This window comes from Andrena cerasifolii, chromosome 16 (assembly GCF_050908995.1).
Source record: "Andrena cerasifolii isolate SP2316 chromosome 16, iyAndCera1_principal, whole genome shotgun sequence".
NCBI lineage: Eukaryota > Metazoa > Arthropoda > Insecta > Hymenoptera > Andrenidae > Andrena > Andrena cerasifolii.
Genome location: NC_135133.1, coordinates 7,014,604 through 7,032,433, shown reverse-complemented (window position 1 = coordinate 7,032,433; position 17,830 = coordinate 7,014,604). Strand labels below are relative to the sequence as shown.

General features: G+C 49.4%; 1 protein-coding gene across 9 annotated transcripts; it reads right to left on the bottom strand.

Moving 5' to 3' along the window:
• Positions 1–6,655: 6,655 nt before the first annotated feature.
• LOC143377482 (uncharacterized) lies at positions 6,656–16,855 on the bottom strand. 9 transcript variants are annotated; one of them, XM_076828746.1, is made up of 9 exons: positions 16,118–16,855; positions 15,913–16,004; positions 13,982–14,294; positions 11,905–12,166; positions 11,055–11,337; positions 10,553–10,741; positions 9,365–9,483; positions 7,050–9,290; positions 6,656–6,980 (listed from the first exon to the last, which is right to left on the bottom strand). In XM_076828746.1, exons 3-8 carry the CDS (start codon positions 14,045–14,047, stop codon positions 7,831–7,833), a joined length of 2,379 nt encoding a protein of 792 aa, XP_076684861.1. In that variant the 5' UTR covers positions 14,048–14,294; positions 15,913–16,004; positions 16,118–16,855; the 3' UTR covers positions 6,656–6,980; positions 7,050–7,830. The 9 variants fall into 9 exon arrangements, with proteins under 9 accessions (XP_076684861.1, XP_076684858.1, XP_076684863.1 ...); XM_076828743.1 differs by having other exon boundaries at positions 15,913–16,156; positions 16,288–16,855; XM_076828748.1 differs by lacking the exon at positions 15,913–16,004 and having other exon boundaries at positions 16,118–16,156; positions 16,288–16,855.
• Between the last annotated feature and the right edge of the window lie 975 nt (positions 16,856–17,830).

Genomic DNA, 17,830 nt, shown 5'->3' with positions numbered 1-17,830 from the left:
CAGTTCTATAATGCTCCCACGTATCGAAGTCTCCCAGGTATGATACTTAAACTTCCACTTACGTCGCCTCTGAAATTCACGGGCCTGAACTTTACGTCTCGCGACTAAATTTCAGGAAAAATCGGGTATCGTTGCGGCGTGGAACCGCGCGAAAATAGACTGCCGAACGAAGGGGCGCGATGAAAGGGGGTCTCGATTGTTTCCGTCGACGTCGGGTTCCGGTGCATTTTCGAAGACAAATACACGGTGAACGCGGGCGGAGTAAATTCAATTTGGCGGCCGCGATGCGCGGGCATGGAAGAGCAAACAAAGCGAACGAGCACGTAAGGAAGCAAGCGGTGTTTTACGCGCGCGGGGCTTTTCGTGTCCAAACAATTAGCGGCGGCAGGGGGTGCGCGCGGGGGTAACCCACTTACCCGTCTGCTAAAGAGCGAAACACGCCACTCCGCGGATACGGCGCCCGTATTAATGGCCCGTCGCTAATGTGCGAGTATCCCATTGCGCGGCTTAAGGTGTTTACCAACCTCTCGCCAGTCGGATTTTCATATTGCCGGGGGTGGCCAAACATCTGTCCAATCTCCTCTGCCGCGGCTCATCCACGGAAGAGGACAAAAGTTGCTCAAGCAGCGGGATCCTGGCACGAGAAGCGAGAAAGCGAACGAATTCAATATCATTCGAGGAACGTTCTCTCCCCGAGTAGAAGCTGCGATCTTTTGTATCTGCTCGGCTGCTGACACCGCGGAACGAGAACGAACGTTTCTGAACGTGCTCCGTGACGAATGACATTTCCACTCTGCGCTCCAATTGGGACAACGATGAAACGCGGGACGTGGAAATAGGAACTTAGCTCCGCGATTGCCGCGGCTACAGCTGCGGGGGTGGAAACTGGGTGAAGCCACGCTTGAAACTTCTGTAGGTAAATCAGATGTTTGAATAAAATCATAATATTTGTATTTGAAGACGAGGTCCTGGGGGGCCGCTGCTACGAAATTATTGAAAAACGGGACTGCCAAACTACAAGCACCCCCTAGTCACCGCGTCGCATCAGCAATTAAGAGAGGTATCTTCCACCATAGGGTATTCGTGAAACATCGTGATCCACAAACACGATCTTAAAGCCTGAGCTTGCAAAGAGAGCCCTTTGCCATGGACGCTTGAACAGGCACCGTGAAGCGCATCAGCAACCCCCAGAGGTTCCTTGGAGAAGCGCGAGCGACGCGCTTTAAGTCGCGGCACTCCATATTTATACCATTACGGTCACGCACACGGGGCGCGTTTCGCGCTCTTAATCCGCGCTCTGTCGAACGGTGACGGCCGTGGGGGTGGCGCGGACGAAACAGCAGGGGCTGCTGGTAGGTACGCGCCGTGTTCCCTACTAATTGCTAAATGCTAATGTACGCATACGCTTTGGCGACGACTACTTTCGCGACAGCCGTAGGACACGCCGATACCCGGTATCATCGCCGACGGGCCTCTCCGTCATCCACTTTCGCCCCGTGCCTCGCGCCCGGGGACCTGCCGATCGGTATTTGCATATCATCCCCCGGGCCACGCCGGGATTAATCATTCCGGCTCGCTACTTGCTGATTTATGAAAACGGAGGGACGCGAGACGATGAGATTCAACGACAGCCGCGACTCCCGCCGACGATAACGCGGGGATGTCCACCCCTTTGTGGAGCAGCGACGGTACCTATTCGAAAATTTTCCATTTTCGCGCTTACAACGGCGCAGAGGCTTGGGGGAATGAACTCGGTGTGTAAAAGTAGTTTATGCGATACAGTTTTTCTAGGTAGTAATTAGTTGTTCTTCTTTCGGTAAAGCCTTTACGTGAAGTTTTTCAGTGAACGCTGCATTTACGACAGGTAACTCTAAATTCTGTGAATGGATCGTATTAAATAGAGTGCTTCCGAGGAAACCGCCTCCTCTTTCGGTGCATGCTCTAAGACTTCGATCCGTTGAATCTTGTTAACGGAACGGCAAAGCGTTCCTTAAGCGGGCGAAGGCCTCGCGCAAGCGAGCCACCAACGATTCCCTTGTATCCACTTTAGTTAATTGGCACGCGTTGCTCTTCGAGATAAGACGAATATATTTCGAGGGCTGCTCTGCCCTCGTTCCCTTTCGTCACGAAAATTACAATACTCATTACGTACTCGAACAGCCTTTAATACCCACCGAAATGAACACGTTAAACCCGCGGTAGCCCTCTCAGCGACACATGCAAATACCTCTTCGCAAACAGACCTCCGACGTCCCCACAAAAAAAGGCACAACGCCACCCAAGCGGCTCTCGACTTTCGCCCACGAAAAGACGCGCGGCATTAACGTGAATTTTTAAAAGTGAAACAAGCTATTAGCCCGGCACGCGAGATAATCTCCAGGTCACGTTGGATTTCCCCTGGTCTCCCCCTGCTGGCTAACAGCCGCGCCCCAGGATCAGCCGCCCCGAAAAGGATTAAAGCGACTTGGTCCCGAGGAGCTTTTTGTCGCCTCGGTGTTTCCTGCGGGCGACCACGGTGAACGGAGTTACGGTACGATAGCCCCGGCGATGACCCGCGTGCCGCTGACCCCGCGTGCCAGAACTACGACTTATTATCGCGGCCAATTACCGGATTGCGAGTTAATTAACCAGCAGCACGAACACGGCCGGCGAGCAGGCACGCATGCTTCTTTTCGAAAATCGCCGCAATTCCTACAGGTGTTCGTGGCTCCGGGGCAACACTATCCCCCGTCTGCCGTGTTGCGATTTTATTAACACCTCTCCCGCTCGTCATGCTACTGCGTTTTTGCATATAATCTGCGAAATGGGTTCGCACCTTCGCATACGCGCGAGGCAACAGCAAGGGGGATAACACAGAAATAAATAAGACAAATTAGCGGGGGACGCGTACAGGGCGGTTCATAGGCGGCGTCGCCAACGTTTGGAATTGTGTTTTATGAGTATGGAAGTGAGAAGTTGAGGCTGCGACGCTATTTCTGTTTTAATTACAGAGTGGTTTAGGTGGAAGGAATTTGAGTGTCAATGAGTGAAGTTATCGCGTTACTGAATGCCAAGATATCTATTAGAGTTGGTTGTATCAGGAGTTCAATCTTGTAGCTTCCTATGCAGCACTTAAGATTAAAAGATAGCCTACATTCTGACAAGGAATTTTCTACCTCGAAAATTCTGACTATAATGAAGCTTCGTGTGAATATAAAGCACTAGCTTTATTACCCACTCGACTTTGCCCGGAAAAAAATCAATTCTTTTAGTTCTTTTTGTGAAAATGGTCTCGTTCGTCTGAATTAGTCAGGCATAATGAGCTGCGGAAAGTTTTTAGGCGACAGACAAACACACAAACATATAGAAGCTTTGTGCTTTATATATTAAGATATTGGAGTTCCCTTCTCGCGGTTTCTTCTTCTTTTTTTTAATATAACTTTGTAGCGTCGCGAGATTGAATTAAACTTTAAATATAATAACTATTCAGTTTTGTATGCCTTATCACACTACGAAAAGAAAATTAATGTTATATTAAGAAAACGAAAACTCGCGGTAACATTAATGGCTAATCTCAATGCGCAGAAAAAATTGCTCCTTGCCTACTGCAATATGCTCTACAGTCACGCGAAGTTTCCTTAAAATCTGAATTTTCGAGTTGCTACTTTTTAATGGGGAAATGTGGTGCAATCTGTGGTAGAAATAAGGCTTCTTTATGAACCTTTCAGACTATATTATGTACCTATTTCAAGAAGTGAAAACAGCTTTCGATATAAAAATATCGAAATGGCGAAATTTGGTAAAAAAACCAAACAGTTTTGTGTTTCTAATAAGATTACGTTACGGATGGACCTCGATCCAGCATAATATTATATTTTATATTTTATTGCACATGTAACTTGAAACACTCACCATTATCTTATTAATATTCACTATTATCTAGCCGGATGTTGTATCTTAAATGGAGGACAGTCTTTATTCTAATTTGAGTTATCGGAATTATAGAAAACTGTTTTTGCATAGCCTGAAGGTTTTAAAAAGATTGCATACCCATATAATTTCCTTACAAAAAAATTCTCAGATAGAACCTTGAAATGGGAACGTATAATCTTCCCGCAACACCATTCTCGAAGCGCCCTGTACCCGACAAGAAGGACGGTGGTAGTCGCCAGCCGCGACCGAGTATCTCGTTTGAGACGATAAATCGCGATGCTCATTGATAAGTTACGCGTGTCACGATAACATCCTTCAAGGCGCGCGTTGCGTTTCCCATAATTCGCCTCCCCCCCTCCGGCTAGCCTCGCATTCGTACGGCCGTCGTAATTACACGGAACGTGAAGGCCGAGGCGAGCGCGTAAAGACAAGATCCCGGCGCGATAGCGCGGGAATCGGTGAATTAACATCGACCCAGGAGCGATCCGAGGCGCGTTACCAGCGAGCAAACACGCGCGGCCAGGGCGATTATAAATAGAGCGCCGTTCCAGCGGTTCGATCGGATGCTGGGAATTCGCATCTGGATCGTGTCGCGGATCTACGCGCTCAAACAAACCCGGCCGGGCCCCCGAAAGCCGTCGCGCGGTGCCGTAACGAGGATGCAGAAGCTTCCCTGGCTGGGACCTGAGCAGGGGAGGCCGTGCTACGCCATTAACGCCAATTGTGGTTTCATTAATTTTCATCCGCACTTTGGTCCGCTGGCGCTGCCCAGCGAAGGTGACGGCCTGAAGTCCTGAATTGGGTAGCCGTTCCGGGCCCACGTGGATCATCTACGATTCCAAAGCAAGCGATTTAAACGCCGGAACACTGTGCTGCAGAGTTCGAACACTTCAAAGTTTCGCATTACAGTGCTCCGCAGCAGGGACGTTTATAATACATATACGTAGAATCCTACAGCAGCGCGTTCTGCAGCGCGGCTACCTCTAATGTCTTCGGCATCCAGCAGCCTTGAAGCTTCATCCATCTACCCAGGGCAACCCACGAAACCATCAATCATGCGAGCTCATTTCAACCGCGTGCAATTAAGCTTACTCGACGCTCTCGCACTGGCTTCCTGTATGAACGGTTTTGAACGATTGCTGAGATCGTTGCGCTTACTTGTTCGAGGAGGGAATATCGGTAGATATGGATTTCGGTGATAGGTGACGGACATAGGGGTTGAGGAACGGTGGCTCGTACTTCATTACATATCTAGGCGTTGGCTCTGCCCAACGTGGATTCAAAGACGACGTAATTGCATCTCGTGCGCGATATACGCTACTTACGTATCTCTTAATTAATTCGTGCCTCGCCCCGCCCGGTAATTATTTCCATATCGCCAGACACGTACCCCCATGACCCTCCTCCGGGGTCCCTGCGGCGGCGACGTCGTCGAGGCGACGTCGACGCCGAGCACGACGTCGGAAGCGAGGGGAGGGAGCCGCCGACGGTCGTTTGAATCATTAGGTTCGAAAATTCTGCGATACGAAGATTGGAATCTCCTTGAATATCGTTAGGGACAGTTTCTTTCTTAAACGCGGTAAAACTGTTGAACGGCTTTGCGTGGAAGGGCATTCGAGCCGAGCGGAGATATATGTTGCACGTCCGTTGCGATTCGATGTGTCTTGAGGCCATCACTAGGCAGAGAATCACGGACACGCAGCGGCGTCGAGAATATCGAGCATTTCCAACCTCAGCCGCCGTATCGCTGCGCTTCTTCCCTCTTTTTATTCGTAATTAATTACGCGGCAACGAGATACACCGACGGCAACCGACTAAAAAATGCTTATCGCCGCGAGACAATTAAAGTTCGCGAGGACGAGCGGTATTTATGGGGTACCGTATCGACCACGGGTCCCGCTAATCGGCCAAGTATTATTAGCTCCGCTGATTTCGTTTAACAGCGAACAAGTCCTCTTTTAGAGTGCGCGGGACGCGATCGCTTTCAATTAGGTATGCAGTCGATGGATGCACTTTTATTGTGGCCAGTTGAATCAATAAAGCAGGCTAGCTGTTCACTTCAGCGACTGCTTTCATGCGTCTTCAGTACGAGCAACATAAAATGTTAGGCGATGCTTCTTAATTAATTAGCTCCAATCGCTATTATTCTAGCAGGAATACTCAGAATTTTTCCTGACACGCGACGACATCGACGTTGCTTTCATCCAGGGCTCGATACATGATTCTTGCCACCCTCTATATTTAATTATAAATAATTATTCTAAAACATAATCTTTCTCACATAAAAACCCAATATAATATGGTAACTATATGGACGATTTAAAAACAATTTATAAGTCTCATACTAAATCCTTTAACGCTTTCTCAAAAAGTTTTACTGTTTTCATTGGTTTTTATCGATTTTAATTTTCTCTTTCTACCAATTTTGCCGCACTGTGCTGTTGCCTTGTTTGTCCAACGCTGCTTTCATCGTTCCCCGCAATTTAACACAGAAATCGACACAGTACAATATTATTTGCTACATGGAATTAATCTGGCGCGAATAACTGTCCGATAACTGTCCTCGACGCGTCGCGTCGCGCCTTCTATCTTCATTTATTCATGGAATACAGGATAGTCATCAGCGATCAAGTTGTTCAAGTCTCACATTTACATACTGAGATTATCGTCTTTCAACTAGAAATTGCTAGCTTTTGTTGAAGGTCCGATTGGGAGCGACTGAAAAGCCATACCACGGGTCCTCTAGTATCACAATTCATTTAATTCACGTGACATTCCGTCGGCCACACCTTGGACTGCTCCCGAGGAACGGGAGCCCCTGCTCGGTGTGCAATGTAATATTTACATTTCAATTACGCTAATACCGTCCTGGGGGTAGCTACGATCGAATATCCCGATCAGTAAGGTTAATCGTCGGTTGATCGCTGGAGGGCGTGCCCGAGGAGCCGGAAGCTCGATCGTCCTCCGCGATCGAGAAGAACGTAGACACGCCATTCTCCGAGCGTTCGTGCCAAATTTCATTTGCTTGTCGCTGGATGATCGACGATCGCAGGCACGCGAATGGATTCCTGAAATACACGACACAGGGTTGAAAATGGGACGAAAGCCCGGCGACGCGGGCTCCGCCTTGCCGTTACCTTTCTGTCTTCTTTCGGCGATGCACCGGCATCCTGTTACGGGGCAATAACTGGAAAGGTAAACCTGAAAATCGTTCAACGGAGCGTGCTCTATGTACCAGCTACAATAACGTAAGAATCGGCGTGGAGGAACAAAAGAATCACTATAGTGGGCCTCGTCGTGGCTCGTGTCCAACAAACGGAACATTCTAAACGGTACAGTCGCGTCATATCGTTTAATACAAAGTCGGATGGGCTAGTGTGCGTGAGCGTAGGACAGATTTGGTCGGTTTCCGTATAGATCCTTCGTCTAGTTACGTAACATCCTCTGCAACTTCGCATTTTCTCGTCGAAACGTCATTCCGCTGTTCTTCTTTTACTTTCTAGCGCTCGCACTGTCCGCAAGCTTTCCCGTAGAATCAGTAAACACGCGGCGAGGTGTCAGACTGTGCTCGCATCGTAGCTCGTTCGATTGTTTAAATAGTAATCAGCTGTAGCACATTGCGCAACATTTTCTATCTCGCTGCGCGACATGTTACTTATCGTTCGCCCTGCGTCCTCGGGGCCCATTTTATAAATCCCCATACAGCTACAAAAATTCTACCAATTCTGCGGACCAATTCGTGTCAATTAATCTCGACGATGCGATACATTAACAACCCTCAACCAAGGAAGAACACCTCGTATCGCAACATGGGCAAGAACACCCTGAATTAGGGCGCGAGAACGCAGCTACGTCGCACATGATGCAACGTCAGCCTCCAATCCACCATCGTCCAAATCTTCAAGCCAACAACGATCCTCAATTGCTGACGGATCGGCTAGCGCTTTCCAGCGACCCCCGTCGAACGTTCTCAGCCCTCAGGATCACTCCCTGCGCGATACCGTAGTGTTCAAATGGATCCTTGCCGTAGCCAAACGTCTCTTCAGCCCTGTGGCCAATTTTGGGCCTCGGCGGCGTCGACGTTCTCGCCGGGGTTGTAGTGGGGCTGTTCTTCGGGGTGATGATCCTGGCCGGCGTGGAGGATGGGCTGTTCTTCGGGCTAACGTGCAGGTTCGACGCTAAGCCGGTACCGGGATGATTAACCGCGTCGCCGGCGCTGGCGACGCTCATCCCTTGCAGCGCGTTGAAGCTCTGCAGGACCAGATGAGAGGCAACCGACATGGTCAGCGGATTCGCGAGTGGCGCCGGCCCGGCCGTGGACTTCTCGTTTCGGGCCACGGGCGAAGCGTTACTCGATTGACTCTCCACTCGAGCCACCCCTGGCGGCATTACCACGGATTGATTTTCTACTCGAGACATTGATTGCGTCGCGGATCGATTCTCGGCCCTCGGGGCGGACCTCTCCTGCCGGCCCGTAGGCAACGCCGACCTGTCGGTCTGCGTGGTCGGCAGCGCTGTGGCCGACTGGCTCCTCCTCGTCGATTCCGCCCGGCTTCCGTTCAGCACAGGCGACGTCGGGGCCGGAAACGGGGCAGTTTGCGAGCGATGCCTCCTCGCCGGGATCTGCGGGCTCCTCGCCGAACTTCGATCCCCCTCGACGTCACCGTGCGTTACCATCGTCCGGTCTTGAGCCGCGGAGCTCGCGGGAGCCTCCTCCGAGGCTGGTGGATTGGGACTGAAGCCACCGCTGGTCGTGGGTAGCGAGCTGTCACGGGAAACGTTCAGACTGCTGGATGGAGAATTATTTACGACGTGGCCATTCACGTTGCCGATCGATCTGCTCTCGTCCAAGGTGGAGTCTTGCTTTTGTAGCGTCATCGGGGGCACCAGGCTGCCGTTGGTCCCGTTCTTTGAGATCGCCAGGCTCGGATCGCCGTTGGGGAAGCTGGCGAACCGCGCGATTGTCTCTCTCTCCTCGGCCACTTGTGGCGCGAATGGGATTTTTCGTTCCGTAGGCTTGACGGACTGTCGCCTTCTGGTCGCCGATCCGTGTGTTCTACTCTTGTGCCTTTTATGCTCGCTTGTCTTGACGACGGGGCGCGTCTCGGGGAAGTGTCTGCCCTTCATAGAGGCTGGCTCCTCGTCCTCGTCCTCAAGAATGCGGATGTCCTCGTTCAAGTCGGACTCATCTTCCTCGTACTCCTCGGCAATCGCGCTGGCTTGGATCCATTCCCGAATGCGGTCCTTCTTCTTCGCTCTGTCCACCGTCGTCTCGATCCCGTACGTGGTCAGGGTGTGGAGCAGTTGATTCTTCTCCTCGAGGGAGCTGTGGAAGCTGTACATCGAAGGGCAAAGTTCGTCCCTCTCGTCGGCGCCACCTGTGCAAACGTTGAATCAATGGAGCAGGCACGAGAGGGGGGCCACGTAGCCTTTAATTTCGATCGATTGTTACCGTTCAAGGCCTTCTCGGCGCCCAGCTTCGCCAGCCACCTGTCCTCCACGTATTTGTTTACCTCCAAGACGCTGGCGGGCCGCTTCTCTGCCTTAGGGTCCAGCAGTCGCTTGAACATCCTGAGGAACAGCGAGCAGTATCGTTAAGGAGACCGGAAATTAGCTTCGGACCGACGGGACGCTGATAAAATCGCTACATTTTGGGGAAGGTAGCGTTGCAGACGGTGTTTAATTAATGGGGCTATCAAGGAACCGATGGTAGACTCTAGAATGATTTTAACTAAAGTAACCTGGATGGTTCTAGTGGCGCCTAGATTATCAGTGGCGGATTTAAGGAAAATGCCGAGGTGGCAAATGTGCTGGGACACCCTGTATACATGACAGAAAAAATAGTATTTGCATAAAATCATATTTTTTTGTTGAAGAAATTATTTGTTGGCATTTTTAAGGGGCCATTAACGCGTTATCGGTTGACCAACGATTAGAAGTGTTCCTGAACCGACATTAACAAACTGCAATGTAAATAATTACTTATTTGTAAATAAGAAAAGAAAACACTCAACTTGGAATATAATAACAGGTTTTTGGGTGTAGCAAAGCTAACACAACAATTAAATGTTGGCCTACTTCGGTTGGCCCAATGTAGTATCATCGTTGTAACTTTTTTCTTAATTAATCAACATTGAATAGGTATTCGTAGGCAAACTGTCATAACTTGTTTGCTGCGGGCCATATTTTGGGAATGTATAGGGAAAAACACTAATTATATGCCAACTAATTCGAAACTGTTGGATACTATTAGTCAACCAGAAATGCTACTACATACGGCACTGCCGATTATACTACAGCAGGTCCCTCTATTTCTCGCATTTAATAATTCCATCCTCATTGAGACATCAGACTATTCAACACGGAGTTAGGTGTAGCGTCCGTCATCGTCCTCATGCTTATTTCGAAAATAAACCACAGCTAAAAGAGTAACCCCCTGAGAGCGCAGTCTATAATCGTCTACGAACCCTCTTGATTATTTGAACGCGTTCGAATCAATCCCGAAACCCTCCCCCTGTTATTAACTTCCTCCGCTTCCATGTGGGAATGGACCATTCAGAGAGCTGTGCTTTTCAGAAAAGTCAAGAGAGTTCGTGGAAATACGGTGCACCGCTGGCGCCTGCTCGAGGAAGAAACTGACCTCTGCGCCCGCGAGCTGATCAGCTGAAATAATTTCGGTTTCTTGGCTATGTTCAGCGTCGCGTTGTGCCAGTTTTGATATCTGGTATACCGTGGATCGTCCAACGCCGCCTTCTGCCACGGCAAGCATCCGGTCAGACAGACAAATAGGACAATGCCGAATTGCCAGACGTCGTGCGACGTGAGTGCTCTGAAAAATGTCGAACGTAATATTCTAAATAGGTATCAAGCGCGCGCGCACGCTCTTTCTCATTCATGCTCGCGCGAACCACGGCTCTGATCGTTTACTTTCTGTAATTTACTACACTTTCTGCTTCCCTCGCTCTCGGTGAATCGTGAAAGCACAGATTTAAACTTCCATCTTGGGCCACTGATCGCCCAAACTTGTGGTTAAATCGATGCCTCGCGATCTCGAGCGCTCAATGATTCTAGCCAAAGTTCCGAGCGCGCAGGGGGATCTCGGGGACGCGGTAATTGCTGGTAATGGTCAAGCGTATAATTACTTGTACGTCTCGTCAGTGTCGATCTGCAATACCTCGGGCGGCGAGTATGGCAGCCATTCGTTGTGCCGCCGCACCACGGTGTTCATCCGCCTGGTCTCGCCGAAGTCGCAGAGCTTGATCCGCGAGAAGTCGCTCCGGAACACGAGGATGTTGTCCAGCTTGATGTCGCGGTGCACCAATTCGCGGCTGTGAATGTGATGCACCGCCGCGGCCAGCTGCCTGGCGACCCTCTTCGCGTGCAATTCGCCCAAGCCTGTCTCTGTCACGTTGGACGTCAGATCTCCTGAAAGTTGAAGCATAAATTAGGGAAGTAATTGCGGCAGGAATTGCCTTGGATGTGTTAACAGAAACACCTAATCCGAGCGAGATGGAGAACTGCGCTATTAGCAGGTACTCCGGTACTATTTACTCTACTTCAACACCAAAGCAAAAGTTCCTGCGAAACACCCAACTTTCCACGCTACCGTAATCAATATTTCATACAGTTCGCACGTCCTATTACAATATTCACTTTCCGTTTGATTTCACTGATGTTCCTACGGCCGCCGTTCAAGAACAAAGCGGTGTCGCAGGGTTAATGTCAAGCGTGAAGCGTTCGAGAAAGCACCGAGCGTAATTTTAGCTGCCTCTTAATTGGGGCAAGCGGTCCAGACTCAAAGCGACACGCGATAAATCAATCCAGCGTATAAACGCGCCAGTGTTTTTTTATCCGTCGCCGAGTGGTTCGGGAGTGGAGCGGCTAAATATCAAGATCCCAGTATAAAATCTACCCTTATAACAACCGACAGACATCCAACAAGCTAGCATCCCGAAGCAGCCGTAAAGATTCCCTAAATTCCTCTGAACTCACCGAGCGGAGCGTACTCCTGGCTGAAGACATAGAAGCCCGCAGTCTCGAAAGCCACGTCGTAGGTGGTGATGATGTTCCTGTGCGCTGCCAGGTGCAGCCCGTAATGGAACTCGCGAAAGAAGTCCGTGATGCCCGTGTACGCCTTGGGCAGCGCCTTCAGGACCATCTCGGTCTGGGTGCTGCGATGCTCTGTCAGCAGGATCTTGCCGAACCATCCTTCGCCGACTATCTGCAGGATATCGAACTCGTCGATCAGGTTCACCTGTTCCAGAAGAAAGTCCGGCTCAGCTGTGGCCACGGGCTCGCGGGTCGCGACGGGACGTGGACGCGAGCGGCGACGGAACAGCTGCATCGCATCCCTCGACTGGATTTGGCTGGCGCGCGGAGGTCGGCTCCGTGGCTAGCAACGTGGAGGAGCACGACGCCTCGGCAATCTATTTTTAATTCGACTCGCGACACGGTTCGTTCGTCGGGCACGTTTCGATCGCGCCGCGAGATCGACGGATAACGGAGGACGATCGGGGGTGGCTCTGGCTGCAAGGGTATCCGGAAGTCGGATTCGCGGAGTCGATGCATAATTTAGCGCTGCAACCGCGACCCGTCGTCGACACGCCCCGCGCGCCTCAAAGAAGCGGTGGCCTGCTTTTAGACTAGCAGAGTGTTTGACAGTGGACATGCGACGGGGCTGTGAATTATCGAGGGTGAGATCTGTTGCAGACTCGCCGATACTCGCTACAAGTGGAAGTGCCTTGTTTCATTGGCGAAGGAGAGCTCGGCGCGGTGGACTCGTCGAGCTCGGTGCTTGCATTCGAAATTGTTGGAGACTCCGCGAGTGGGCTTGACGGTAATGCTAATTAGTGGATGCTCGGACTTGTTAGCGGGGCAGGAGCAACTTCCTAAATTGGATTCACTTCGGTTTGTAGGTACTGCAAAGTGCTCGGGCAGCGGCGTGATATTGGCGTTGCCTCGGAGTCCAGTCTCCACGGTGAATATTTCAGAGCGCAGAAGGAGAACAAAGTGTCCCGTTCATCGTGACACATTTCTGTCACGTCAAAGTCTCCCTCCACCGCGGAGCGAAGCGGCGAACGGCGTCCGAGAGCCGATAGAGCGCCGACGGTGTTCCCGATTTTCCGAAGTCTTTCGAAACACGCGGGAGGATCACGATTCACCGCTTGTCCTTTGGAACAACGGCTGCACCGCGAGCAGCCACCCCGTGCGACTTGCCGGAGTGTTAAAGGTTACAACCGCGTCGCTTATTGTCATAAACCGAGGATCGAGGGAAAGTTGGTTTAGTGCCAGGCGGGAGGAGATCGCCCGGCTTGCTCCGCTTAGATGTAAATGTTGTACACGCGGCCACTATTTCTGGATCGCGACGGCTCGTGGCTGGAAACTCGGCTGCGAATTACCACTACGTTATCCGCCCGTCCACGGGTAATTTAAACGTCCATCGTTCAGCAAAGACGATCGCTTAGGAGACAATTTTACGGCGGCTGGATCATTGGGCTCGCTTCGAAGATTCATCGAATTTTCAACATTCTGCTCGTGATTCATCGGCCGACACGGCGCAGGGGAACCAGCAGTCAGGACTGTTTGTAATTTTCTGCCTCTAAATTCAATTCGCCAAAGAACCGCAAGGGTAGGTTTTCCTATAAGCGACTGAACGAAACGTGAAGAATTTCAAAGTTCGAACAGTAACTTTTCTTTTTACATTGCGCTTGATTTTCCAGAAAATCGACTTTGAAATTCTTCGCGTTGCGTCTAGTCGCGTATAGGAAAACCTAAACTATGGAACTCTTCTCTGAATTTTTTTGATATTTCAAATTCGAGGTTTATTTTTACTGTGGAATCTAATTCCTCTTGGAAATTCACGGTTAAGCTTTTGATCAGACCAGTCCACGAAATGGGTCAGTCGATTAATCGTCTCATCCACGATCTACCCAATTTCGTTCAGCATATTAATTATCGCCCCTGGAAAAATTCTATTACCAGCCGGCCACTCGAGGCACCGAGAGATCGACGAGGAAGGAAAGGAGCGGTAGAAGTATCGCGGGGGAGGTTCGGTTGGCGATTCAGTTACCTTCTCGAGCTCGAACTCTCGTATCCTGTGAATGGAGCCGCCGATGGCCTTCTTCATTAAGCTCATTCTGACGGGCGGTCGTCGATCGTGCGCCACAGGCTCGAGCGGAAGCCAAAAGTTGGAAACGCGTTTAACGATTCGGTGTGGTTGACGAAGAGATCGCGGTCCTCACGGTCTGTCATTTCGCGGCGAGCCGTCGGCGACGTAGTTTCACGGCCCGCATTGTCATCGAGTCTTCGTAACGATTTAGCGCTTCGATTAACGCCGCTCCTAGAACCAGTATACCTGCGAGACTTAATTCCCTGAGTAGACACTGCAAGCGAACAGAATTAGGATCTTCAGACATTGTAATTTGTAATTTTGCTCGAGGGGGTTTCGCGAGTGTGAAATTCCGCGGAGAGTTACAGTACTTTTCCTTTGGTAGGAGAAGTTTAGAGCGTTGAGAATGGGAGCGCCGCGCCGGGGCTCCCGTTGCGAATTAAAGCATCGGCCGGGGTAGAGGAAAGAGGAACGCGGCGAGGAGCGGCGGGAAGTTTGTCGAAAGTCACTTAAACCGCGATCACGTGCGCGCGGTTCCACAAAGCGAAGGCGTAAGTTTCAGATAATGCGCCCTTTGTGCGCGTGCAGGGCAACGACGCGTTTTCATGGACTTGCAAGGCTCGTAAGCGCTGCGAAAATGGCACGGGCATTCCATGAATGAAGGGAGAAAAAGTTCCGTGAATGACGCCTCGCTGGGCCGGGGTGTTACTTCGTCTTGACGGAAAGAGATACTTCGTACGCGCGTATCGCGTTACAGGCCCGCGTTCAGCTACTTTTAAATGGGAAACACGATTTCGCCATGTGAATGTTTCAGGAGGGTGCACGCGTGGAAAAATGTATCGATGCGATTGGAGAAAATAGTGCCGAGGAACGCGAGGGGTGGGAAATAAGAAAAATAAACTGTAGTGCAGAAAGTGAAAAGTGGTGTTAGGTGTTTTTCGTGGGTAGATGCATACTTCTGAGTAAATTCAACTGTTACTTTTTAGTGGCTTTCAACGCTGTTTAAGGGGTGAACCTGGTTTAGGACGCTGAAACGAATCGATAGTAATACTCATGGAGGATGTACATATTCCCAAAGTTACAGACAGAAATTCGAAGGTAGCTTCATAGATACAGCTGACTTAACAGATGCGTGTCGCGCAGATATGTATAGGTACGGTCGAAAACTTTAAACGCGGTTTTCTCGAAACCACATTTTCTAAACTTGCGTATAGGATAGAGAAAAATTTATTTGACCGATTGATTTCACCCGCCGCTTTTTAGTTACATACTGACCAACCATCGTCGATGAATGAAAAACATTTATGCAGCAATTAACTTCAACCATTTTTTTCCATAAAACCTAGTCAATTTTTTCTTATTTTTTTAATACATCCACGATACAGTTCATGTCAATTAAGAAAAACTTCGGCTTTCTTATTTCAGGCAAAAATTGGATACGCAATAAAACAATATTAAATGAATTATTCTTGAATAAAAAACGTTTTCTTGTTGCCTGAATATATACAGTAAAACACTCTTAAAGTTTTGGAAAGACTCGCCTTTTATATTTGTTGAGAAAATAATTCTTAAAAATCATCGCGTTCTAAACCAGGCTCCCTCCTTAAGTAGGAGGAATTGTTAATTAGTCAAGGAATGGCACAGTGTGTCTCGAGTATTCTGAAAAGATGGCTATTCTGGAGTGCGCGTGTCGTGGACCAGAATAGCGTTATAGATTCCTGGTCATAAATCATAGCAGCGCGTTAGTACTTGAAATAAATTGTTTCTAGGTAATTCCTCGCCGAGGCTATTTTCTTTTCTACAGAGCTTAAGCTCGTATTTTCGATCCGCGATAATTGTTGCGCAAGATGAGCAAACGGAAACGCTACAAATCTCGCCCGGTGCACACAAACCTCTTCATTCGCCAAATTACGATGTCTATATCGCCCGCGTATTCATCGAACATTCCTCTGCTTTCTCTAAAAATTTTCTCCACCCGATCCATCTCGAAACGTGACGGCAGGTCCAAAAAACGTGCGTAACGTAACAGAAAAATGCTGAACTATTGGTCTAATTGTGTAAAGAAGCATTGAATTAACTGCGTAATAAATAGAATACCTTAAAATCAGTGGATTGAGGAAACCTTCACTGATCGATCTAGTCGAATAAAAATAACTTTAACCATATGGCCAAAAGAAGTAGGTAACACGATCCTGAAGATCTTGCCTAGAATTCCTAAATCGAATACAAAAATTCAAATACTGTAACAGGTCTATATCAGCTCATACCGAAAGATATGAAGAATCTTCGCAGTGCGATGCTCTTACTCCCCCAGAAACAAATGGCACCAAAAGTATCAGTCCATCTTTCCTTATCACAACTCTCGGACCACCTACAATTCACCAGAATCTTCCGCCTCGACTTTCGTCCACGCACTCGCGCAATTCGCTGGCACTTGGTCCCGAGAATTCGCTTGCGAACCCGGGCCACAATTAATCCACGAAAATGTCACCACACTCTCGGCACACTTTAAGGAGGCCCACGCTGCCGCGAGTCCGCGTACATACGGGAGGAATCGGTTTATCTAACGACGCGAGAATAAATCGATAGGGTCGTGCAAAGCAGCCGCAACTGTGCCCGTCGAGATTTCTGATTTTACAGCGGCTCCCGTGTTCGCTGCACTCTTCGAGTGTCTGCAGTATTTATAAAACACCGACCGGAAAGCGCGACTGGCGAGCTGATTTTGGCGCCGAGCCGGCTTGGCCGCGCGCTGACGCCTCGACGCGGACGTCGTCGTTGTCGTCGTCGGCGACGACCTATAGATCCCGGGGGCATCGTCGGAAACGGCGCGTGTTTCGTGTGTTTGCGTAGAAGTCGCTCGCGGCCATCGTTGAGCATCGCATTTTTGCACGGAACCACGTGGCGGAAGGTGGTCGTCGGTGTATCCTCCGCGCCCCCCGGGGAAATTTATGCGTCTGCGTCGCGACGCTATGGGCTTTTCACCGTGCTTTATGGGAACGATGACTAATTCGCGTGTTATTTCCACCCGCGCAAACGGTGCCACCGAGGGAAAAGAACGGAGATATTTTGCACGAGGGAGGAGGAAGGAATGGATCGGAGAAGTAGCGCGAATCGATTCGTTTACGCGGGAGGAGACAGTTTCGGGGAAATATTCGGGCGGATTGCGTGGCGTCTACGAAATTTGTGTAGCCCTATTTCGACGAATCTATAAGAGTCGTCTCATTTGTCACTGAGTAGGAATACTTTTAGCGTATGCGGTATGCCTGGTTTAATAGCGTGTGACTTTTGCTGAAATATCGGATACGTGAGAGGTTTGAAAGCGGTTAAGTAATGTTGGATTTGAGGTCTTTCTGAAATTAAAGCTTGTTTCACCTGCTAACTTCTGTCTGTAATATATACACTCGAAGAAATGTATTTTAGAATTTACTCCGGGCACACTCTCACTAAATGCATACTTATTGAACGGTATATTGAATAATGCGCAATATAACAACTCGTTGTTTACTGCACATAAACTTTCATAACAAGTTACACAATCAATTTACCTAATTAATAGCGGAACAAATTTAAAATTATCCCCCGATCGATGGTTCTTAAACGCTACGGACATCTCTCGCCGCTCAGTTGAACAGTCTCCTCTTCTCGTCAGTGTTAGTCCAGCGACTCAGTCGATAACCCGCGCGATGTCTTCCGTCGTATTCACCGATCCCTGTTTCAGCGAGTACTGAATAAATTAAACCGAACGTCGTCGCGGTGCACCTGCATAAATTTGCATACATAAATCAAGTCTATTAAACGTTACTATTTCAA

Excerpts from the sequence above, each read along its gene's own strand:
- LOC143377482 (XM_076828746.1), bottom strand. The coding sequence starts at position 14,047 with ATGAGCTTAATGAAGAAGGCCATCGGCGGCTCCATTCACAGGATACGA. Across the intron at positions 12,167-13,981 it reads GAGAGTTCGAGCTCGAGAAG|GTGAACCTGATCGACGAGTT; the intron begins GTAACTGAATCG and ends CTTCTGGAACAG. Across the intron at positions 9,291-9,364 it reads CGCCGAGAAGGCCTTGAACG|GTGGCGCCGACGAGAGGGAC; the intron begins GTAACAATCGAT and ends ACGTTTGCACAG.